General features: G+C 36.1%; 2 protein-coding genes and 1 pseudogene across 2 annotated transcripts; 1 reads left to right on the top strand and 2 right to left on the bottom strand.

The window, feature by feature from the left end:
• Positions 1–1,731: 1,731 nt before the first annotated feature.
• On the top strand, positions 1,732–3,171 carry LOC139136133 (sulfotransferase 1E1-like). The gene has a single exon (XM_070703895.1). It carries the CDS (start codon positions 1,776–1,778, stop codon positions 2,730–2,732), a length of 957 nt encoding a protein of 318 aa, XP_070559996.1. The 5' UTR covers positions 1,732–1,775; the 3' UTR covers positions 2,733–3,171.
• Positions 3,172–8,300: 5,129 nt separating this feature from the next.
• LOC139136289 (sulfotransferase 1E1-like) lies at positions 8,301–9,254 on the bottom strand. The gene has a single exon (XM_070704016.1). It carries the CDS (start codon positions 9,252–9,254, stop codon positions 8,301–8,303), a length of 954 nt encoding a protein of 317 aa, XP_070560117.1.
• An 11,977-nt stretch (positions 9,255–21,231) lies between these two features.
• Positions 21,232–23,354, bottom strand: LOC139136132 (sulfotransferase 1A1-like; annotated as a pseudogene).
• Between the last annotated feature and the right edge of the window lie 3,093 nt (positions 23,355–26,447).

Here is a 26,447-nt window from a genome sequence, read left to right as displayed (position 1 = left end):
AGCAAAAACACATAAAACATTAGCAAAAGGAAGTCTTTTCGTTGAATGAATAAATGCAAATATGTTGCGTCTCATTTCAGCAGTTCTGATATATATATATATACATATTTATATATTATATAATATATAATATATATAATATTATGTTGACTATATTGTGAACAAAGAACTAAAATCTAGAAATAATTTGACAATATAGCTCAATTAAGTAAGAACCTTAGTGTTATGAAGATAGGTATGTTAAAAACTTCTATGCTTTTAGGACGTGAACCGTAATAATTCATTATAAATAATGATGTAAATGTGATATTGTAAACGATTATACAGTGTTCCCCTATGGCCGTTTCCGCCATGAAATGGTTCCAATCACACCATACAGATACAAGTAGAACACATGACTGTTGAAATCCCGCTAAATTGTCTGGTAACGGGAAAATCCCCATGTTGATGCCATCCAGGATGAAACACTGTGATATTTTAAACACGAAAAACAAGAAACTTTTCAACTGTATGCTTAAAATTAAGAACTCTGATTGTGGGTATGAAAATCAGTAAAAGAAGAACTATTATACCACTTGGGACATAAAAAGGATTATTTATTAATCAATAATGATTAAAAATGACAATGATGACCATATTTCGCAAATATAACAAAGATCCTGAATGTTAGGTGGCTATATGGTTATGCAAAGTAAGAACCTTGATATAGGATATGAAAATTTGTACTTTCAGAAGCTCACGTATCGTTTTGAGTTTAGAGGCCTGCTCGTATTTTAAACATATTTTTAATCACTCGCATGACTCAGAGCGAAGTTCTTATTGACATGGATAGACCGAAAAGCCATACAAATCAACCTCCAGCTGATTATATACGTACACATTGTTGCCTATGCCATGACGGTTACTACAATCATCGGCCTACTAAAATTCGAACTGTAATAAATTGAGAAGTATTTTCGTGAGAAAAAGTCAGGCCATTACCACCGAAAACAGTTTAACTCCACGTAATTATGATGGTGCGCTTTAAAACTCAAGATCGTACGGTGAAGCTTGACTTTGTGATTGCTTATTACTTGTTCATCGGCCATTTTAAATTGAGCTTATAACGGCCGACAGGTGTAGTACAAACTTGTTTTCATTGGCGGATATAAGGGTCACCACATTGTAGTAAGCAATTGCAGTATCCAATAGAATCGTCCGTTGCAAAACGAAATTTTATTTAGGCAATGCACGGTAGACGGTGATCGTAGTCGCGACTATTCGCTCGTCTACTAGACTTTGTTTCAAATAGAACCCGTCGAATAGCTTGATTATAAATTACAAAGCTTGCGATACTTGTCTTAATCATTTGAGAAGGTAAAAAAATATTTAAGAGATCAAGAGTCAATATTTTCAAAAAAAAAATAGCTGGCGAAATAGTGAGAGTAACAGGTCAATTTCGCTTCCTGTCGGCTCTTAATGAAACCCCTAGTCCAGACGCGTTCAAAAAGTGTTACAAAAAGGGCGTTTAATTGGTGTTCTATCCTTGAACACTTAATTTTACAGAGCAGAAAGAGCGAGAATGTGGAGTCATCCCTTTCAAGGATGGAGTTGCACAGAGAGTGGGTAACTCGCTGGTTTGATGCTGACGGACTGTCTACTTGTTGATTGTTCAGGCACTACACTCATGAATCGAAGAATTACCTCAACCATTGACCTCATTATTGACCCATAAAGTACGCCAATGACCAACCTGTCTATCGTTTGTATATGACGTTTCGACTCAATTTGCCAATATGGTTGACGCTGTTACAATAGCGAACACCGGATTCAAACTGTCTGTCGACAAGATCAAGAACTTTAAAGTTCGGCCAGATGACATATTTCTCCTTACGTTTCCAAAATCGGGGACAACGTGGATGAAAGAAATTCTACCGCTAGTCATGAATGGTGGAGACATAGACGCCATTACAGGCACTCCCCGTGACGTTCTAGTACCATACCTGGAGTTCCAGCTTTCAGCCGACGATGACCCTGTTATGCGAGGGATCCAAAAACAGATGCTCATACCGGATGGATTTGCACTCGACCAGCTACAGTCGCCAAGATTGCTCAGCAGCCACCTGAGGTCGGAGTTCCTTCCAAGGGATATCGACGACAAAAGGGTCAAGGTAATCTACTTATCGCGTAACCCCAAAGACGTAGCGATTTCATCTTATTACTTCTTGAAGGCTATGCAATCAAGCGGAATTGTAGCCTCTAATGAGTCTTCACAAGCCAAAGCCAAAGCCTACCAATTCAATGAGTTCTTTCCTGAGTTTTTGGAAATGAAGGGGAGAACTCATAAAGTTCACCATGACGGCACAAAGTGGCACGAACACGTCCTTCCCTGGTGGGAAAAAAGGTACGATCGTAACGTCCTGTTCTTGAAATATGAAGACATGATCCGGGACTTAAAATCCTGTGTTCGCCAGATTGCTAACTTCTTGAACGTCCCTCTGTCCGACAGAGCTTTGGACAAGATCAGCGACCACTGCAGCTTTCAGAGCATGAAGAACAACCAGATGGCCCTCAGAAGCAACTACTGCACCAATGTTCTTGGTGTGAAGGCCGAAGAGGGGTCACCCTTTGTCAGAATAGGAGGTGTCGGCGGCTGGAAGAACACTTTCACCGTGGCACAAAACGAAATGTTTGATGAAATTTACCAAGAGTGGATCAGAGGTAGCGACATAGAAATGACATTTGGATTGTAAAGGTTCCGTTACAAAGCAACTTCTCTGGTGAAGGCAAACTTTCTGGGTGTTCTGAGTGCAACATATTAATGTCATGTGATAGCACCTATTAGGTTTTTAAATAGTCAATACTCAGAAAAAGTAAACTCAATATTTTTTCTGATTCATCATTAGCGATGCAGTCATCAAATGTGTTTGTGATTAACTTGTGGTTGCCATATTATGAGTATAATTTTACGTTGAATGAAAAGTTCAAAGTTTAATGAAAAGTTTAGCTAGGTGAGTCGCACATTTGATTAATAGAAGGTAACTAGCATATTTTGGAACAAGACGCAATTTTGTGACCAGTTTGCTGACAAATTGCGATTGCCCACTTATTGATTTAATGTGTAATGTTTTCTGTGACAATGTTTGCTAAACCTCAGATTATTTTTGTTATCTGTCCACGATCGAATTCTACCAGGTGAAAAAAGGATAAATTCCGCAATAAACAAATGTGTCGTGTTCACACTTTTAAAAGAGATTAAAAAAGGTACAATTTGGCAGAAACAGTCCATTGATGATTTTTTCTTTGTGTGTACCCTTCATTCAATCTGTATCTTTGTCGCTTTCTTTTTTTCTCTCTCTAAATCTTGTCTGGGTTCTTTGACCGTCTGTGTCTGCACGTTTCTCATCTCTCTCTCTCTCTCTCTCTCTCTCTCTCTCTCTCTCTCTCTCTCTCTCTCTCTCTTTCTCTCAGATAACAATTAATCAATCAATATTACACTTTTCTGCATTTAATTGATAATAAATTATTATATCTATCTATCTATCTATTAAAAAGAATTTGACCAATCTTCCCCAAGTGTACAGAATTATCGTGTCGCAAATAGAAAAGAAGAGTGATGACAATGACGAAAGTGTGACCAATACGCGTGACATGAGTGAGGGTCAGAGTCATTTCAGCGTCCAAGGTCACCAATCTAATTCGACATTTGAATACGTCAACAACCGAATTGTTCAAAAATATTAAGCTAATACGCAACCAAAATAATTGAACTTCGAACATACCCCATACTTGGGGAAAATAACTTTCTTGAAATGGTCGTCCAATTGGACTGCCACTTGTTCACATGTGTCATGGAAATAAACAGCGCATGTAGTGTACAGCTGGACTGAGTGTCTTAGCTCCAAGCTTGCTTCTAGACTTTTCCAATCAAAGCTTGGCGACGAAGTCTTAACTTTGTGAAATTTGAGCAATGATGATCATGCTGTAACTAATTCACATCTTTTCTGGCCATTCAGGATCATAAAATAGATATAAATATGACAGTGTGCCCTTTTCTCTCGTGTTTATTTTTTGGTAGATTTTATTATGGAAAAAGACTATTTGGAGCTGTAGTTTTTCACCACATTTCTGTTGAAAATACTTTACTTGCTCTGTCACTGCCTTGAAAATGAACAGTCTGATTTGATATCAGAGCATGATTTTTCATATGTTTGTCACATTTTCGGAGACAGTAATCATATAATTTAGGATAAGCCATATAAGCTGTGATAACAGTTGACTATTATATATCTTTTGGAACTACCCCTTTTTAGAAATGGTTACCCACTCGGACTACTATGCGCAAAATGTCAATTTTGAGCCCTGCATTAAATGATACTTTGGAAGATATGCGGACAAGCGAAAAACTGTGACATTCTGAAGACCAGTTTGTTTCTAGCTGACTTTGCCTTGACAAATGATTCACTGACCAATTAGAGCTTTGATTGATTAATTGCTCAAGGTATCACCTGATATAACGATTAATGTATGCTTGAATATTTTTACAGGATACGCACGTCTATACATAGGCATTTACATCTTTCACAAAGTCTGAGACTAATTTACGGATATGATTTTTACATGCGTATTTGCGCGTACGTTATTCCTTTTTAAATTTATGATTTTTTTACCAGTTTCAACCACAAATTAATGTCGTCTTTACACAGGTTTTTGGTTTTTTAAAATACTGTCCAAATCTTTACTTTTACAGATTATACAATTACACAGACATCACGTGTAAACATTTGACGAGATGTGGGGAATTTGATATCTCCTATCATTGACAATCATTATAATTTTAATATTATTATAATGTTTGAATGTGTTTCCGTAGTCAATATTATACAAATATATAATTACGTTGTTTGTCCCTTTTTAACTTACTATTTTATCGATGTTTTAGATAAAGACACTTTGTTAAGTTTTTACACATGAAACGCGCATTACATACTTTAATGTCTGCTTGAAATTGAAAAAGAGCGCCTTTTCCTGCAGATAGCTAATACAGTCCACGGTCTTGCATCGGGGAATGGTCTGCGAAAGGCCTGCCTATGGATACATGGAGAGAGGATAGGCTTGAAGTATTCGAAGAGAGCACACGTTTATTTCTTATGCATAAATGTTACATTATGTCGGGCATCTTGGGATGTTGGCATTCACCATTCTTTCTTGTATCCGTAAACATACGTCTTATATGTGCAGTTTTTCTTTGCGTAAAGTAGATCCAAAATCATCAAATCATCCCCTGTGCATGCTAATGTCATGCGTGACCAAATCGTCTTGCCCTGCCTTGTCAATATTATTATCCTTCTTATGGGCCTGTTTACAAAATCGGCCAATTGTTTTCAACTATTACATAATAATTGAATTATTTTAGTACTGGGCATATTAAAAAAATAACGAACAATAGACTTCTTCTAGACGGAAATACAATGATTGAAATGAAATGACCTCTCTACTAAAACGTTAAATGAACGTTTAAGTTTATAATTGGTTATATAATGAAGCAGTTCAGAGGGGGTACCTTGCCCAATAATTACATGTGTGAGATGTGAGTCCTTCTGAACTATTGTAAATATTCAAAATAAGCGAAAGTTCAAAGGAATAACCAGACGAAAGGAGTTTCAACACAGGAGATAAATGAGAATCTCCGGGACAAACTATATTTTTTCAATACAAAACTAGGCATATATGTTAATACGGTACCTTGAATGTGGTGATTTTTTCAGAGATAATTCGTTTCCTTTCCAAAAACGGAAATGATAGGCACGTATTGCTGTCATTTCACATCCGCACTGTAAAGTTAAATGTTCAAGCATATATCACCAATGACACACCTTTTGTAACACTTTTTGAACGCGTCTAAACGTTCAGAAATTTTAACATTATGTGTTCAAATATGTTGAACATAATATACATTCAATTTATGAACATGACCTGTGCAGATGTTGATCACTACGGTCCCAAAGCCAGTATATTGAACTCCATGGTGTTCCTTGGCTGAACACACAATGCACGTTGAAATGAGTTAACAAATTTAACGCGTATAACGCCTTCAAAGGGCTGTTACATTTTTTACCGCATGGACGCCGTTCAACGAAAGGTGTGTTAAAGGGTAGTTCACACTATATGCACTTGTTGAACACATTAAATTTTAGGCGTCCAATGGGTGCTCAAGCCCTGAAATAACAAACCAGGCCAGTGATATTCAGTGAAATTATTTTATTTTTAAAATACACTAACGAGGCCTTGAGTTAAATACAAAATACAATGAATAAACAAACATGACCAATCTCAGACTGTTAAGTTGGTATAAGAAAAACAACAACAGCGTCAACACCTTTCCTATCAAGACAAAAGCAAAGGGCAAACTCACATAAACACTGTAGAACCTTATAGCAAACTACTGGCAACAAATTGTTTAACCTACATATTGTAGATCAAGTTTTATGTTTGTACTTGTCAAACACGTACCAAAAGAATGTGATTGAGAAAAACTCAAAAGTTGGCTTACTAATCAATATCAGATCATCTCTGAGAGAGAACGTGTCTACCAAATATCAAAACTGTCAGACAAGCAGTATTTGAGAAACAAATTTTTTGTCCCAAAAATGGCAAAAATTACCCTCAAATTAAAAATGGATATTTCACATATTAACTTGAATATATAACATTTAGATAATCCTTTCAGATCTGTATACCAAATATCAAGGCTATCAAAGCTATCAAACAACCACTCTTTGTGAAAAAACTTTGACTATAAATGTCAAAAATTGTCTTAAAATACATATTTGCATTCTTCTGCATGATTTGAACAATTCTGAAAAAAATGTTATCACCAGAGACCTATTGATGTCCCAAATATGAAAGCTGCCCTAAAGCTGTCTGAAAATAAAAAAGTTTTTGTATATCTCACGTGTCACAAAAAAGTGCAGCAGGAAATTGTCTTCTGCTCTCAGGGACGTAAACCCATGTATTCAGGCAATAATACATAGTGTCACATTCCAGTGTGAATACTTAAAGTAATACGCAGGGCAGTAATGGCTGCATAGAGGACCGTAGGACAGTAATAGTTGCACAGAGGACGAATTTAGAAGATTGGATATCATGACCACAGTGTTTATTTAAACCATCACAAGTCAAACATTACACATCAAAACTTAGCTGTATATTGTCAGAAATGTGGGGTTTAACACAAACATGTAGAAAACGTTGCAGGAATTAGACTGTCATCGGCTAAAATGAAAGAAAACTTTCTTACACAATAAAAAAGTAAAATGTTACACACTTGAGTGAATGAATGGATTTTAAATATTGACAAGTTCATGGTAAAATCATTCTCACTAGCATTCCTTATTACATTCGCATGGAGGTGATGCTGACAACCCAAACAATAGCGCAGTCAATTCTATGGGAATGTGATTGAAATGTAATGCAGACATACTAAACATTCTATGGGAATGTGATTGAAATCTGACAGAAGGGTTCATGGAATTGGTCCGTAAAAAGTACAATCTTGACGTTATTAATGAAATACAGAAAAAATACAATACTATTTGTTATCTGAGTGAGAGAGAGAGAAAGAGAGAGAGAGAAAGAGAGAGAGAGAGAGAGAGAGAGAGAGAGAGAGAGAGAGAGAGAGAGAGACGGACAGATAAAATAAAGACAAGAATAAGAGAGAGAGAGAGAGAGAGAGAGAGAGAGAGAGAGAGAGAGAGAGAGAGAGAGAGAGAGAGAGTTAATCAGACAGAATGAAGGTTAAAATTCTAAGAAAAATAATGTATGGACGGTTTTGTCCAAGTTTGACCTTTCTAAATCTCATTACCTGTGAAGACGATAGAATTGTTTCTTGCAATTTGAAAATGTATTCCTTTTTCACCTTGTAGAATTTGACCATGGACAGTGTTTGCAATGATTATGACAGAAATTATGATACATTAAACTCACAAATGGAATCGCAATCGCGAGTATGTAAAATTAGTTAGCTAACTCTGTCCATGGTCAAATTCGCGACTCACATAAATGTGACTTTAACTTTTAATTAAAATTTCACGTTTCATTAATCTTACAATTGTACATATAATATAACAACCTCAAGTTGATCACGGTCATATTTGAGGACTTCATCATGAATGATGAATCAGAAATTATACTCAGTTTACTTTTTCTATGTATCGGCTATTTAGCAACCTAATAAGTGCTATCATATTACATTAATATGTTGCACTGGAAACGCCAAGAAAGTTTGCCGGCAGCAAAATATTTGTTTTGGAACTGGACTGTTACAATTCAAATGTCATTTCTAGGTCGCTACCTTTGATCCATTCTTGGTAAATTTCATTGAATGTTTCGTTTTGTGCCACGGTTAAAGTGTTCTTCCAGAGGCCGACACCTCCTACTCTGACGAAGGGTGACCCCTCTTCGGCCTTCACACCTAGAACATTGGTGCAGTAGGTGTTTTTGAGGGCCATCTTGTTGTTCTTCATGCTCTGAAAGCTGCAGTGGTCTCTTATCTTGTCCACAGCTCCGTCAGTAAGACGGACGTCCATGAATTTAGCAATCTGGCGAACACAGGCTTTTAGGTCCTGGATCATATCTTCATATTTCAAGAACAGGACGTTGCGGTCGTGCCTTCTTTCCCACCATGGAAGGACATGTTCGTGCCACCTTGTGCCGTGATAGTGAACTATTTGAGCTATCCCCTTCATTACCAGAAACTCAGGAAAGAACTCGCTGAAATCTTGGTAGGCTTTGGCTTGTGAAGGCTCATTGGAGTCTACAATTCCGCATAATTGCACAGCCTTCACGAAGTAATGAGATGAAATCGCTATGTCTTTAGGGTTACGGGCTACGTAAATAACCTTTACCCTTTTCTCCTCGATGGCCCTTGGAAGAAACTCTGACCTCAGGTGGCTTACGAGCAATCTTGGCGACTGTAGCTGGTCGAGTGCAAATCCATCCGGTATGAGCATCTGTTTTTGGACTTCCCGCATTATGGGGTCGTCGTCGGCTGAAAGCTGGAACTCTAGGTATGGTACTAGAACGTCACGGGAAGTACCTGTAATGGCGTCTATGTCTCCACCATTCATGACTAGCGGTAGAATTTCTTTCATCCACGTTGTCCCCGATTTTGGAAACGTAAGGAGAAATATGTCGTCTGGCCGAACTTCAAAGTTCTTGATCTTGTCGACAGAAAGTTTGAATCCGGCGTTCGCTATTGTCTCAGCGTCAACCATGCTGGCGAAATTGAGTCGAAACTCGCCAAGTACAAACGATAGACAGGCTGGTGGGTGGAGTACTTTACGGGTCAATAATGAGGTAAATAGAAAACACCTATTATATGGTCATGAGGGCTATAGCGCTCGTCTATTACCCCGAGGGGACCTATTAGGCCGTGGGCTAGAGGGGGTCTACGTGCACCCCCAACAGGATAACAAACCTGTATTTTTCAGAAGCCTTGGGATCCCTAGAATACGAAATGGAATTTTAACAGGAAAAAATATAGGGATGCAATAGCTGTTATGGTCATGTTTTGAAGGGTACCGCAAAATCACCATTTTACAACCCAAATGCATTTTCGTCAAATCTGTGTTCTTGTAAGTCATGTGCTGAGCTTAATTTTTAAAATAGTCTCATTTGTTTGGTATCATTAGAAAGGGAATTTATTTTTCTTTACGATTACATATTGAAATATGCAATATCTTCTACAGTTTTTGTGAAATATGACCAAAACTTACCCCATACCCCAAAATTTAACATTGCAAATTACAGTAAATCTCAAATTCTGCCAATTTTTTAGCTTGGCATAATAAAAAACGCAATGCTTTGAATGAAATCTGTTTTATTTGATACAGGGACATGTAAGAAATATGAAATAGACTTTTAACAAAAACAATATTGGCACTCTACAGCTGTAACAGTCATATTTTGAAGGGTACCGCAAAATCACAGTGTTGCAGATTTGCATGCATTTTTGTTAAACCTGACTTCTTATAAGTCATCTGCTGAGCTTGTTTTTGAATATAACCTCATTTGTTAGGTATCATTAGAAAGATAATTAGCTAATATTTAAAGTGACATATTATAACATGCAAAATCTTGTATAGTTTTCATTAAATATGACCAAAACTTACCCCATACCCCAAAGTTTACATTGAACATTGCAGTCAAAGCTAAAATCAAATTCTACAAATTTTTTAGCTAGACACAAAAATCTGGCCATTTTTGCGATTGAATCCGTTTTATTTGGTACAGAAACATGTCAGAAATATGAAATAGACTTTAACAGAAAAAATATTGGGACTCTAGAGCTGTAACAGTCATATTTTGAAGGGTACCGCAAATCACAGTGTTGCAGATTTGCATACATTTTTGTTGAACTATCTTCATATAAGTCATCTGCTGAGCTTGATTTAGAAAGATAATTTACTAATCTTTAGAATGACATATTGTAACATGCAATATCTTGTATAGTATTCATAAAATACGACCAAAACTTACCCCATACCCCGAAGTTTACATTGAAAATTGCAATCATAGCTAAAATCAAATTCTACCATTATTTTACCTTGACATATAAAATCAGGCATTTTTTGTATGAAATCTATTTCATTCGGTAATGGGTCATGTCAGAAATTTAAAATAGACTTTTAACAGAAAAAAATCGGAATTCTGTAATTGTAACAGTCAGATTTTGAAGGGTACAGCAAAATCTCAGTATTCCTGACTTGCGTGCATTTTTGTTGAATCTATCTTCATATAAGTCATCTGCTGAGCTTTTTATAGAATATAATGTAAGTGGTTAGGTATCATTAGTATGAAAATTTACTAGTCTTTAAAATGACATATTGTAACATCGAATATATTGTACAGTTTTTATGAAATATGACCAAAACTTACCTCCTACCCCAAAGTTGACATCGAAAACTACTGTCATAGCTAATGTCAAATTCTACCAATTTTTTAAGGAGACATAAACAATTGGCAATTTTTTGTATAAAATCTGTATAAACTTGGCCATATCAGAAATACGAAATGAACTTTTAACAGAAAAAATATTGGGATTCTATAGCTGTAACAGTCGTATTCTGAGGGGTACCGCAAAATCTCAGTACTCATGACTGGCATGCGTTTTTGTTAAATATGTCTTCTTATAAATCATCTGCTGAGCTTGTTATTAAATATAACCTGACTTGTTAAGTATTAAAAGAAAGGTAATTTACTAGTTTTTAAGGTGACATATTGTTATATGCATATCTTCTTTAGGTTTCACAAAATATGACCAAAACATACTCCATACCTCAAAGTTTACATTGGACATTACTGTCATTGCTAAAGTCGAATTCTACCAATTTTTCACCTCGACATAAAAAATGGGGCAATGTTTTGTATAAAATCTGTTTTATTTGGTACTGATACATGTTAAGAATATGAAATAGACTTTTAACAGAAAAAATATTGGGATTCTATAGCTGTTACGGCTGCATTTTTAAGGGTACAGCAAAATCTCAGTATTCCTGATTCGCATTCGTTTTTGTATAATCTGTCTTCTTATAAGTCGTTTGCTGAGCTTGTTATTGATTATAACCTGGCTTGTTTAGTATCATTGGAAAGGTAATTAACTGGTATATGCAATGACATATTGTAACAGGCAATATCTTGTACAGTTTTCATGGAATATGGCCGAAACTTACCCCATACTCCAAGGTTTATATAGAAAGTACTGTCATAGCTAACGTGATCACATTCCGCGAATTTTTAGCTAGACATGATAAAGATAGCTCTGTTTTGGTATTAAATCTGTTGTATTTGGTACTTGGTCATATCAGATATGTGAAATAGACTTTTAGCAGAAAAATATTTGGATTGCATAGTTGTAACAGCCATATTTTGAAGGGAAATGCAAAATCGCAGTACCACAGACTGGCACCTTTTTTGTTAAATTCTTCGTCTTGTAAGTCATCTGCTGAGCTTATTTTGTAACACAACCTGGCTTGTGAGATATCATTAGTAGGGCAATTTATTTTTCTTTAGGATGACATATTGTAATATGCAATGTCGTTCATAGTTTTTCTGAAATATGGTCAAACTTTACCCCATACCCCAAAAGTTCAAATCGCAAATCACGGCTTATCTTAAATTCTTCCATTTTTGCTACACATAATACAAAAGGCAATTCTTGTATGAATTCTGATTTATTTGTGACAAAAGTATGTCACAAGTATAGAATTAACTTTTAATGGGAAGATGATACAATTTAGTAGCCATTTGGATCATTTTTGAGGGGGAACTAATATATGTCAAATGTATGTGTTTCGGCAAATTTGCCCTGATACCTGGGTACCCTTCCAAATATGATCCAAAAGGCTATCAAATCATATTATATTCCTGTTAAAAGTTAATTTCATATTTATGACATACTTTTTTAACAAAAACACAGATTTCATACATTGCATACAAGCATTGCCTTTTGTATACAAAGTTAAAAATTGTAAAAATGGTAGAGTTTCAAATTTGCAGTAAATTGCTGTGTAAATCTTGGGGTATGGGGTAAGCTTTGGTCTTATTTCATGAAACCTAAACAAGATATTGCATATAACAATATGTCATTTTAAAAAACTAGTAAATTACCTTTTTATTGATACCTAACAAGCCAGGTTATGTCAAAAATCAAGCTCAGTAGATAACTTATAAGAAGACAGATTTAACAGAAAAGCATGCGAGTTGGCAATACAGTGATTTTGTGATACCCTTCAAAATATGACTCTTACAGCTCTAGAGTCCCAATATTTTTTTCTGTTAAAAGTCTCTTTCATATTTTGACATGTCCCTGTACCGAATAAAACAGATATAATAGCAAAAACGGCCAGATTTGTTTTGTCTGGCTAAAAAAATTGTAGAATTTGATTTCAGCTATGACTGCAATTTTCAATGTAAACTTTGGGGTATGGGGTAAGTTTTGGTCATATTTCATGAAAACTATACAAGATATTGCATGTTATAATATGTCATTTTAAAAACTAGTAAATTATCTTTTTAATGATACATAACAATTTGAGGTTATATTCAAAATTAAGCTCAGCAGATGACCTATATGAAGACAAGTTTAACAAAAATGCATGCAAATCTGCAACACTGTGGTTTTGCGGTACCCTTCAAAATATGACTGTTACAGCTGTAGAGTCCCAATATTTTTTCTGTTAAAAGTCTATTTCATATTTCTTACATGTCCCTGTACCAAATAAAACAGATTCAACAGCAAAATCGGACATAGTTTATATGTGTAGGTAAAAAAATGGTAGAATTTGATTTCAGCTATGACTGCAATTTTCAATGTAAACTTTGGGGTAAGGGGTAAGTTTTGGTCATATATCATGAATACTATACAAGATATTGCATGTTATAATATGTCAATTTAAAGATAGCTAATTATCTTTCTAATGATACCTAACAAATGAAGATATATTCAAAAACAAGCTCAGCAGATGACTTATAAGAAGTCAGGTTTAACAAAAATGCATGCAAATCTGCAACACTGTGATTTTGCGGTACCCTTCAAAATATGACTGTTACAGCTGTAGAGTGCCAATATTGTTTTTTTGTTAAAAGTCTATTTCATATTTCTTACATGTCCCTGTATCAAATAAAACAGATTTCATTCAAAGCATTGCGTTTTTCATTATGCCAAGCTAAAAAATTGGCAGAATTAGAGATTTACTGTAATTTGCAATGTTAAATTTTGGGGTATGGGGTAAGTTTTGGTCATATTTCACAAAACTGTAGAAGATATTGCATATTACAATATGCAATCGTAAAGAAAAATAAATTCCCTTTCTTATGATACCAAACAAATGAGGCTATGTTAAAAAATAAGCTCAGCACATGACTTACAAGAAGACAGATTTGACGAAAATGCATTTGGATTGTAAAATGGTGATTTTGCAGTACCCTTCAAAACATGACCATAACAGCTATTGCATCCCTATATTTTTTCTGTTAAATTCCATTTCGTATTCTAGGGATCCCAAGGCTTCTGAAAAATACAGGTTTGTTATCCTGTTTGGGGTGCACGTAGACCCCCTCTAGCCCACGGACTAAATGCCATTACCAGAAAGACATCGCTATTCCTCGAGGTCGTTGGCCGAGGGGTATAGCGATGTGTTTCTGGTAACGCACGACCACGAGGGGTAAGAAACGGGCGGTATAGCCCGAATAAAGACCAGGTCATAGGTGTTTTATAACACACCACACTCTCATGGAGTATTATTTAAAGGTTTTCCATATGCTTTTATATTTTGCACCGCAGTAACCCATCACAGTTTACTCGGCGATTTTCCACAGCGGTTCAAGTAACAGAAGTACATAGTACCACTTTCTTCCAAAAAATATTCTACGCATACCTATACTAGGACCATGCTTGGTTGCACTAGAATCTTTTTCGTCGATGAGCTATTCAAGTTCCTACGCTGTTGGAATGGAAAATCTATCTGTTTTAGAGGGAGGCTCGTCGCTCATCCCAGGCGCACATTACGTTCTCGTCACCTGCCATTGTTTGAAAGCTGCGGACGATACTACGGTCACGTGACCGGACACGTTTTCAAATTTCCCTAGTGAAATAGTTTTTCAAAAAATACCCTCTGACGGCACTTTTTGGGAATGGACGTATCTATTTTATCGGCGATTGACGTAATCTGGCGAAACGCGACACGGAATGAGCATGTAAATACAGACTAGTAATTCTTCGATTCTTTAGTGGAGTGCCCCTTCGTGCATGCCTGGTTAATCAGCTCAGAATTGAAAAATTGAGAAACGAAATTTGTCCCACCTGAACAATCAACGAGTAGACAGTCCGCCAGCATAAGGGAGCATTCAGTTCTTATGGCCGGGGCGGGCCGGCAAATTCTTCATGCGCATCAGTCAAAATAAGTAAACCCCCTACCCATTGCACCAAAAAATTAATGACCCCCTTTTTAAGATGACAAAAATTTCATGATCCCCCAACTTCACATTGCTTCATTGCTTGAGTAAAGCTGCACACACAAACACCTCTGGCGGTGGGGGTCGGGGGGGGTGATAGAATAAAAAAAAAGATTCCCACATTTTTTCAAATGACCTTCGTTACAAACTCACAAGGTGTTGATGTTCAAATTTCCCCTTCTGATTTGCAATAATTTTGAAATTACCGCTCAAAGGGATTGGAAAGAAATTAGAGATGAATCACAATATTTTTGCGCAAGTGTGTGTGTACAAAATTTCGATATTTGGCGATAATTGATAATCAACTGTTGATGATGTTGATTCACTATATATGGTAGTGTATGAAAAACTATGCAATATATTTTCGATACAAAACTATATCTATGCATTTATAGATATTTGACAATTGACATGAATGTACTTAATTGGAATAGGGTTGTTACAACTGGTATGTGGACAAAAAATTTGACATTAGAATTTCACCAAAATTGTTCATCCACTGTACATGGGAGTCAACGATAGAATTGTGAATATTTTTTTCAAATGAAAAACGTGCTATACTTGTGCATATACACACATTGAATAATTAACGTAATTGTACTTAATTAGAATATGATGATTAAAGGTGCATATTTTGTGTACAAGAAATCTGATTTTGGAATTTCACTGAAAATGTTCATCCACTATACATGGGAGTCTATGAGGAAACTATAAATAATTTTTTTCCAATACAAAAATAGGTAACCTGTGTATTTATGTACTCTCGATTTCTAATATTTATGTACTTAATAGATTAGGGTGGTTACAAATGGATGTGTTTGCCAGAAATTGGATTTTGGAATTTCCCCGAAATGTATATTCACTGTATATGGGAGTCTATGAGGAAACTATGAATATTTTTTTCCAATACAAAAATAGGTAAATCTGTGTATTTATGTACTCTCGATTACTAATATTAATGTACTTGATTAGACTAGGGTGGTCATAAATGGATATGTGTGCAAGAAATTGAATTTTGGAATTTCACCGAAATGTTGATTCACTATAATTGGAGTCTATGAATATTTTTTTACATTGCTAAAGTAAATGAATTTGTGCTTTTATAGGTGTTTGATAATTGATACAAATGTCCTTGATTAAAATACGGCATTTCAAAGTTCAGATGTTGACAACAATTATGATATTGGAATTTCACGTAAAAGTATTAGATAACTTTTCATGGTACTAAGTAGTCTACAGGTAACTGTTAAATAATTTCCCTGACAAAACTTGCTATATCTCTAATATGTAAGTAATAGGAATTGTTCATTGCCCTCAGTGAGCTCGATCTACAACAACGCAAGCCTCAGCGTTGCCAAGTCAAGATGTTCATGTGACAGATAATTAGACTTTTGTTCACATATAAGCTTACAGTTAAATGACTTCAGATAAAGAAATCATGCAACGAATCTTTTTTATCTCTCAGAGTATATCTGAACACTGAAACTGCTTTTTGACGAGTCGGACACTTATGGAAATTAAGTGGCCCCCTCTGAGCTGTTTGAAAAATACATTACCCCCTTTGCAGTTTTCAAATTTGAGGTGACCCCCCTGGATTTTGCCGGCCCACCCCCCGGCCCTCTGAGCTGTTTGAAAAATACATTACCCCCCCCTTTGCAGTTTTCAAATTTGAGGTGACCCCCCTGGATTTTGCCGGCCCACCCCCCCCCGGCCATAATAACTGAACGCTCCCTAAAACGGCAGGCTACCCACTCTCTGTGCGACTCCATCTTTGAAAGGGATGACGCAACATTCTCGTATGTTCTGTGAACTTGGGATCTTTGCCGTCCAACCCACATACCTAGGTTACACCTCGAGATACGACACTGCAGCTATCCAATAGCCAGTATTCAGGCGCACTTTCATTCAAAGATAGATAAATTTTAGTTAATTTGTTTCTTTACAAGCAAATTTGGAAAAGTGCCAGGTCACGTGACTGTTGTGTCGTCTGCAGCTTTGCAACAATGGCGGGTGACTGGAACGTGATGTGCGTCCGGGATAGGTAACGACACATTCTCTAAAACAGATTTTCCAACATTTTCCAACATTCCAACAGCGTAGGAACTTGAAAACCTCATCGACGGAAAAGATTAAGTGCAACTAAGGATGTCGCTAGGTATGCTTAGAATATTTTTTGAAAGAAAGTGGTACCACGTACAACTGAAACCGCTGTGGAAACATCGCCCAGTAAACTTGTCACAATGGATTGTTGCGGTGCAAAATATCAAAACACATTAAAAACTGTACAACAATACAACAGAGCATGTGGTGTGTTATGAAACACCTATAGCCTGGTCTTTATTCGGGCTATAGCGCTCGTCTGTTACTCCTCGTGGCCGTGTGTTACCAGAAACACATCGCTATACCCCTCGGCCTACGGCCTCGGGGAATAGCGATGTGTTTCTGGTAATACACGGCCCCTCGGGGTAATAGACGGGCGCTATAGCCCTCATGACCAGGCAATAGGTGTTTAATATTTATATATATATATATATATATATATATATATATATATATATAATATATATATATATATATATATATATATATATATATATATATATATATATATATATATTAAGGACAAAACCTCGAATCGATACTGATCCACAAGAAACACGCCAGACTATTCAACAAACAAAAGCCAGGATCATCCAATGCCAAGCTACAAGATGCGCCATCTGCAAACACATGAAAACAACATCTACTTTCCGAGGACCAAATGACACCAGCTTCAAAATTACAGGACACATAAATTGCAAATCAACAAGCGTGATATATGGAATATATTGTGAACAATGCAGACACATAGTGTACGTGGGCGAAACTGGAGATACAATATACACTCGCATGCAAAATCACCTATCTACAATACGCGCAAAAAACAAACAAGATCCGGTACCAGTTCATTTCAATTCACCAAATCACCAAATAGCCGACTTCAAAATAATTGGACTTGAAAAAACATGGAACAATAAGTCATATAGACTAACACGTGAAACTTCTGGATAAAAAAACTAAACACCCATGGAAATAATGGTATCAACCGAAGACAATAGACCATTTGGATCGTGTGACATCACATGACAGGACAGCAGAGGAATGAAATGGACAGGGCCTACTGAAGCAGCCCAGCAAAGACTGGGCGAAACGTCTTGGCCAGGAACATCTTCCGATTTACTACCATAGACAAAAAACTGCCGATATATATATATATATATATATATATATATATATATATATATATATATATATATATATATATTATATATATATATATATATACTTTTAAATGGATATTTATGAGAATTTTGAAATTTTTCACCTGAAATAGCATGTGCAATTCTGATTTTGTTTTATGAAGGAACATTTGACAGCTTTATGAGTTTAGATTATTTATTGCGACATATTAAACAAGAAAATAAGTGTTTATTATATTATATTATATATTTAACAATACACTGCTTTTCTGGAGCTAATATTGAATTTTCTGTAGAGTAGATGTCGTAAATATCGTGTAAGTACGCATGAGCTATGGGTAGGGGTAAACATTCTTTCTTTGATGGTTTTTATGTGGGTGGTGCGATGTGGGTGGGATCATCATCCCGCTTGTCATGCAGGACAGCACTTTCCTCATTTTTCTACTCATTCTCATTATAAAATACCATACTGTAACGCACATCAATATCTTCTTCACGATTAAAAAGAATTTGACCAATCTTCCGCAAGTTTACAGAATTATCGTGTTGCAAATAGAAAAGAAAGGTGACGACAACGACGAAAGTGTGACCAATATGCGTGACATGAATGAGGGTCAGAGTCATTTGAGCGTCCAAGGTCACCAATCTAATTCGATATTTGAATACGTCAACAACCGAATTATTCAAAAATATTAAAGATCCATTAGCTGTAACTTTGGTCATTTTTTAAAATTTGTTTGTTCTGTGTATCATCTGCAGTTTCTGGTTTGAATCCCTGAACCATTTAGAAATTCCTAATATTTAGCTCATAAATATACCCTATATTAGTATAATCTCCATTGATATTGTTTAAATTTTGTATTCAGGTCCGGGCTAGAATACATTTATCAACAATAACAATGGTCATTTCACGTACACAGGCTGTGTTGGCGAGCAGGACACCGGGCATTGGTCATGGTGATCGGATTATAGTAAAATTCTGTAGTTGATACATTGTAACAGAGTAATGAAAAATTAGTTAAAAGTTACAGCTAATGTCTCTTTAAATATAAAATACAATGAACAAAAAATATGAACAATCTCAGACTGTTAAGTTGGTATAAGAAAAACAACAACAGCGTCAATACCTTTCCTATCAAGATAAAAAAGGGCAAACTCACATAAACACTGTAAACGCTTTTTTATGCCTGTCAAAAGAAGCGTTCTGTTTGACGAGCGACATCATTGTTGGGTTTGTATACATTTCACCAGAGGGATCGTCAATTTATAAAAATGGCGAACCAAACGGGATTAGGCCTATTAGATAGAAAAGTTTCTGGATGAAATTCTTTTGAATTATGATCAAAATGTAATTATAACAGGTGATTTTCATGCCTGTGTTGGACACCTTGAAGATTACGTAACCAGTGACTCTGATGTAAAAACTTTTGGTTTGTTCGACTATGATATTGATTATTTTAATAAGGTAAGGTGTTCTAAGAAAATGAAAATAGTTTTGGAAGAAACTTAATCGAATGTTGTAGTAAATTTGGTATTCATTTGTTAAATGGTCGTTTTATTGACGACAAACATGGTGAAATCACATGTACTGCGAACCGAGGGTCGAGTGTTGTTGACTATATTATTGCATCAAGTACATTGTTCGATTATATTGACAATCTCTCTGTAGACACATTCAATTCTTCTGATCACTTTCCCGTACAGTGTAAGCTGACATTTGATCAGAATTTCAATATTGAAACGAATGCGAAAAATGGAATAAATGTTGTACCTTATATTAAATACTCATGGAAACCAGACTTGGCTCATGATGTGTTTCTGAACTTGCAGGATGATAGTATGAGGGTCGCGGAGAGGATCGTAGGGCAGTAATAGTTGCACAGAGGACGAATTTAGAACATTGGATATCATGACTACAGCGTTAATATTTACCGTCAAAGGCTAACATTACACATCAAAACTTAGCTACATATTGTCAAAATTTAGGGTCTAAAGCAAACATGAAGGAAACGTTTCAGGAAGTAAATTATCATCGGCTGAAATGAAAGAAAACTTTCTGACAGAATAAAAAAGTAAATGTTACATACTTGAGTGAATGCATTTTTAAACATTGACACGTTCAATGTAAAATCATTCTTATTAGCATTTCTATTACATTCGTATGAAGGTGATGGTGACAATCCAAAAAATAGTACAGTCAATGCCATGGGAATGGGATTGAAATGTAATGCAGACATACAAAACAATACTTCAGTCAATTCTATGGGAATGTGATTGAGATCTGACAGAAAGGTTCATTTAAAGCCCCAATAGCTGCTAATTTTAAGAATTATTATCATGATTTTAATTTCAAACCAAAGTTGGTTCGTGTAAACGTGCTAACTGAAGGACGTGTATAGAAGTATGCTGCTCGCTGATTTGGACCATGCCTATGAGTTTTAACAGGCTGAATAATAAACGGGTGCAGCACTCATAAAATAGCGCCCCCACAGAAAAGTGTAAAAATCAGTATTTCCTGCATATACACATCGTGATCGTAAAATAATCAAGCATGCTGCCATTTACTTGAATACACCACGCCAACATTTTGTTGTTGTAATCTTTATTTCCTCTGTCATATGATTAGTTTTTGAAAATGGCGCGAAATCTACAATAATGTTGAAAAATTTGAATTAACATGCCACTTTCGACACTTATGACAGTGTTGCACACTTTTTCAGTCTCTAATGGGTATTATTCAAAGAAAGTTCTCGGAAAACTGAGGATATTTTGACATCAGTTTATTACACAGTTGCCGCTATTGGGGCTTTAAACTGGCCCATAAAAAGTTCAATCTTAACATTATCAATGAAACACAGAAATAATACAATATTACTTGTTATCTGTGTCTGAGAGAGAGAGAGAGAGAGAGAGACAGACAGATAGAGAGAGAGAGAGGAGAGAGAGAGAGAGAGAGAGAGAGACAGACAGACAGACAGACAGACAGACAGACAGACAGACAGACAGAGAGAGAGACAGACAGACAGACAGACAGACAGACAGACAGACAGACAGACAGAATAGAGACAAGAATAAGAGAGGGAGAGACAAAGAAATAACAAAAGAGAATCAGACAGAATGAAGGGTAAATACTAAGAATAATTATGTATGGACTGTTTTGTCCAAGTTTGACCTTTCTAAATCTCATTACCTGTGAAGACAATACAATAGTTTCTTGCAAAATGTATTCCTTTTTCACTTGGTAGAATGTGATCGCGGATAGCGTTTGCAGTGATTATGACAGAAATTATGATACATTAAATTCACGAGTGGAATCACAATCGCGATTTGCTATCAATGTGATCACAAAATGGCGTCTGCAAAATTAGTTAGATAACGTCAATTTGTCAAATTATAGACAGCAGTACCTCTACTATCTATGGTCAAATTTGCCACTCACATAAAGTGTAAGTCAACTTTACATTAAACTTTCACGTTTCATTAATTCTAAAATTCTAGATATAACATGACAACCACAAGTTCAACACGGCATATTTGAGGACTTCATCGCTAATGATGAATCAGAAAATAAATTCAGTTTACTTTTTCTGAGTATTGACTATTTAGCAACCTAATAAGTGCTATCATATGACATTAGTATGTTGTACCGGGAACACCCAGAAAGTTTGCCCGCAGCAAAATATTTGCTTTGCAACTGGACAGTTACAATTCAAATGTCATTTCTAGGTCGCTACCTTTGATCCACTCTCGGTAAATTTCATCGAACGTTTCGCTTTGTGCCACGGTGAAAGTGCTCTTCCAACCGCTGACACCTCCTACTCTGACGAAGGGTGACCCTCTTCGGCCTTAACACCAAAAACATTGCTGCAGTAGGTGCTTTTGAGGGCCATCTGATTGTTCTTCATGCTCTGAAAGCTGCAGTGGTCGCTGATCTTGTCCACAGCTCCGTCAGTCAGAGGGACGTTCAAGAATTTTGCAATCTGGCGAATACAGGCTTTTAGGTCCTGGATCATATCTTCATATTTCAAAAACAGGACATTGCGATCGAGCCTTCTTTCCCACCAGGGAAGGACATGTTCGTGCCACTTTGTGCCGTCATAGTGAACTATTTGAGCTCTCCCCTTCATTTCCAAAAACTCAGAAAAGAACTCGCTGAAATCTTGGTAGGCTTTGGCTTGTGAAGGCTCATTAGAGGCTACAATTCCACTTGATTGCACAGTCTTCACAAAGTAATGAGATGAAATCGCTACGTCTTTAGGGTTACGGGCTACGTAGATGACCTTGACCCCTTTCTCCTCGATAGCCCTTGGAAGGAACTCCAACCTCAGGTGGCTGCAGAGCAATCTTGGTGACCGTAGCTGGTCGAGTGCAAATCCTTCCGGTATGAGCATCTGTTTTTGGATTTCCCGCAATAGGGGGTCCTCGTCGGCTGAAAGCTTGAACTCTAGGTATGGTACTAGAACGTCACGGGGAGTGCCTGTAATGGCGTCTATGTCTCCACCATTCATGACTAGCGGTAGAATTTCTTTCATCCACGTCGTCCCCGACTTTGGAAACGTAAGGAGAAATATGTCGTCTGGCCGAACTTCAAAGTTCTTGATCTTGTCGACAGAAAGTTTGAATCCGGCGTTCGCTATTGTCTCAGCGTCAACCATGCTGGCGATAATGAGTCGAAACTCGTCAAATTCAAACGATAGACAGATTTGTCAGTGGAGTACTTTACGGGTCAATAATGAGGTCTTTAGTAAACAACTAGGGCTCAGCCCTTGGTGTCGCGCCAGGGGTTAAGATTGGCAATTATTACTTAGTTCACATTATAAGGCAACCCAACTGAAATTTGGGCCGACGCAAAATAATTGTCCTTTTGGGATTAAATTTGGTCCGCGTCCGCACTTACCGGTACCAGAATAAGGGCCGACGTAACTTTACCTTCCTTTGTGACCTCTGACCTGTCAAAGTTCAAAATGGCGCATTTGAATAATGGCATGCTGTTTCTACTGTTCATGATTTTCCTGCGTTTTTACGCACAAGAAGGGCAAATATGACTACCACTCACCCTTTTAATCATCGGAGAGATCTTCACTATTTATTGGATGAGCATATGGTATATATAAGACTGCGGTGGAGAATAACCAGTTCGCGGCATTTTTGACATGCCTCTCTGGTACGGCAACCGAGGAGGCTCATGAAATCACTTTTAATACTTTTATTTCAACTTTGATTTTGACTTTGGATTTCCTTTGCATTTTCATTTTCATTTTCATTTCGAGTTTGGTTTGGATTTTGATTTGTTCTCTCGAATGAAAATTGACTTTCGATTCACTTTACATTTTGATTTTCGTTTTAAAGTTAGAATCATATTCATTCTTGAAAATGAAATAAATTTTCATTTAGATTTTAATATTGCTTTTGATTTTATCTCTTGAATGAAAATTGAATTAAAAATTTCCTTCACGTTTTCATTTTCATTTTCATTTCGAGTTTGGTTTTGATTTTGATTTGTTCTCTCGAATGAAAATTGACTTTCGATTCACTTTACATTTTGATTTTCGTTTTAAAGTTAGAATCATATTCATTCTTGAAAATGAAATAAATTTTCATTTAGATTTTAATATTGCTTTTGATTTTATCTCTTGAATGAAAAGTGAATTAAAAATTTCCTTCACGTTTTCATTTTCATTTTCATTTCGAGTTTGGTTTTGATTTTGATTTGTTCTCTCGAATGAAAATTGACTTTCGATTCATTTTACATTTTGATATTTGTTTTAAAGTAAGAATCATTTTCATTCTTGAAAGTGAAATTAATTTTCATTTCGAGTTTGATTTTGCTTTTTATTTTATCTCTTGAATGACAATTAACTTTAGATTTCCTTTTTGTTTTGGTTTTTCATTTTCATTCTTAAATATGAAATTAATTTTCATTTCGAGTTTGAGTTTGCTTTTATCTCTTGAATGAAACTTAATTTAGCTTTGAATTCCTTTACGTTTTAATTCTTAAAAATGAAATTAGTTTTCGTTTCGAGTTTGATTTTGTTTTTTGATTTTATTTCTCGAATGAAAATTGACTTTAGATTTCCGTAGCATTTTGATATTCGTTTTAAAGTAAGAATCATTTTCATGATTGAAAATACAATTAATTGTCATTTCGAGATTGATTTTGACTTTGATTTTTCTTTTCTGATGAAAGTTGACTTTGAATTTCCATTTCATTTTGATTTTTCATTTTCATTCTTGAAAATGAAATTTATTTTCTTTTCGAGTTTGATTTTGATTTTGATTTTGTCTCTCGAATGAAAACTGAATTTAGGATTTCCTTTACGTTTCGATTTTCGTTTTAAAGATAGAATCATTTTCATTCTGCAAAATTAAATTCATTTTTATTATTAGGTTAATTTCAGTTGTTTTCCTCTTAATTAAATTTGCTTTATATTTCTGTGTGATTTTGAACTTACGTTGCGAAACGAAATGCATTTTTGATTTAGTTTTCGGGGTTTTTTTGCTAAATTCATAGAGTAAAGTTCGTTTTGACTTACATAATTTTGATTAACAAAAGTTAAAATAATTTCCGTTTTTGACTTTCATTTTGATCTTTACTGAGATTTTAACTTTCATCTGTTCTGAATTGATTTTGATGATTGTTTCAAAAATTATCGCCCTTTTTCTCGACCCCTAAGGTCGCTAAAAGCCCGGGAGGAGTACTATATATATTGTACTACGGGGGAAATGCCTCCTAAGTCGAAACATCTAGCCATGTATATTCCAATAATATAACCCGTCATTAGGGATTTGCTCGACAATAACTTTTATTCTGTTGCGTGTGAATGTTTTCCTATAGTATGGGATATTTGCTTTATGATCGACCTATACTTTTGGTTTCTTCCGATAAAAACCGACCGTGAAATAATGACCCATTCGGGCGGCACATATGGTCCACCTAATTATAGGAGTAAGACCCCGGGCGGTAAAACTGCAGAGGTCACGGCCAAAAGTAGCCGACTTTCACATATTATGAGCCCTTTTCTGCTGCATTTTTCTCAATATGAATGTATATACAGCTCTGTTTCTATTTTGAAATAAATTTTTTATTTTCATTTTTTAAAATGATTTTCATTTTGATTTAGATTTCGATTTGCAACTCAAAATCGTTTTACTTTTGATTTTCATTTTTCAACCTTTGACTCTTAACCTTTAACATTTAACCTTTCGATTGTCACATGATGTCTTTGGGCCAATCAAAAGTGTTACGTATCTATGTACGTGTAAACAAATTTAGGTACCATTGGTGCACTTGTCTATGGCTGCGCGGATGACCCTGCCGATCCCGACCCTCAGACAGACGTAGAGACACATGAATGTGATTTCATGAGTATTACTAGCTCTGCGTAGCAGGGCTGTGTGTTAACGTCGTTATACGGCCTCTCACCACAGGCCGTATACGCCGGTAACACACAGCCCTGCCACGCAGAGCTAGATTATTATCTGCCCATTTATGACCTGCTAATCTTGTCCGTGATTTTACGATGCAGTATTAAAGGATGACGTGAATTAAGCATAAAAGCGCGAATTCAGTTGGGCTTGGCGGGGTTTGGCGACAGCCCACTCTATTTTGTGTGGCACATTCAATGGTTGCGTGTGGTTCGATACACCACGGCTGCCTTTTGTGTAGCCTATCCGTTAGAAACAAATTGCTTACGAGACTTGGGCACAGACTAGTGGCCTCCGGGTATCGAACCACACACAACTGTGGCACGTTCGACACCGTTCAATTTGCTCACAAGCCCAAATAAGTGTCAATTTAGTGAGTAGAGAGGTACGTTGGCCGAAAGCAGTGTTCAGTTGTACAGTACGTAGCGCTAGAATCCGGTCCTGCTACTAAGAGAGACATTGCGCTGGCCGGGCGCATTGTACGTACGGTACACAGTAAGTGAGGCTACCCACAATTCCCTTTGATTTGTGTGCTCAGACATTATTTGCTAAAGGCTTCTTCAATTTTATCAGTTTCTGAACGAGTTGAAACTTAGAATTTAATTTAAGGAATATTGGTTAAAAATATGTTCCAAAATTATTGATCATCTTTAAAATTCAGGGGGTAAATTAAATGAGAAGTCGATGTTTGGAGGTTCTAAAAATTGCACACTTGTCATGGTAAAGTTATCAGCAACTAAGATGGTCTCATCATACCATTTGTCAGACATGCAAATTTCCTTTGTTACA

Source organism: Ptychodera flava, chromosome 7 (genome assembly GCF_041260155.1).
Source record: "Ptychodera flava strain L36383 chromosome 7, AS_Pfla_20210202, whole genome shotgun sequence".
Lineage (NCBI taxonomy): Eukaryota > Metazoa > Hemichordata > Enteropneusta > Ptychoderidae > Ptychodera > Ptychodera flava.
The sequence above is the reverse complement of the archived record's forward strand: the minus strand, read 5'-3'. Positions and strand labels throughout refer to the sequence as shown.

Bases quoted from the DNA above. Each gene is read 5' to 3' on its own strand.
- LOC139136133 (XM_070703895.1), top strand. From the start codon at position 1,776: ATGGTTGACGCTGTTACAATAGCGAACACCGGATTCAAACTGTCTGTC.
- LOC139136289 (XM_070704016.1), bottom strand. From the start codon at position 9,254: ATGGTTGACGCTGAGACAATAGCGAACGCCGGATTCAAACTTTCTGTC.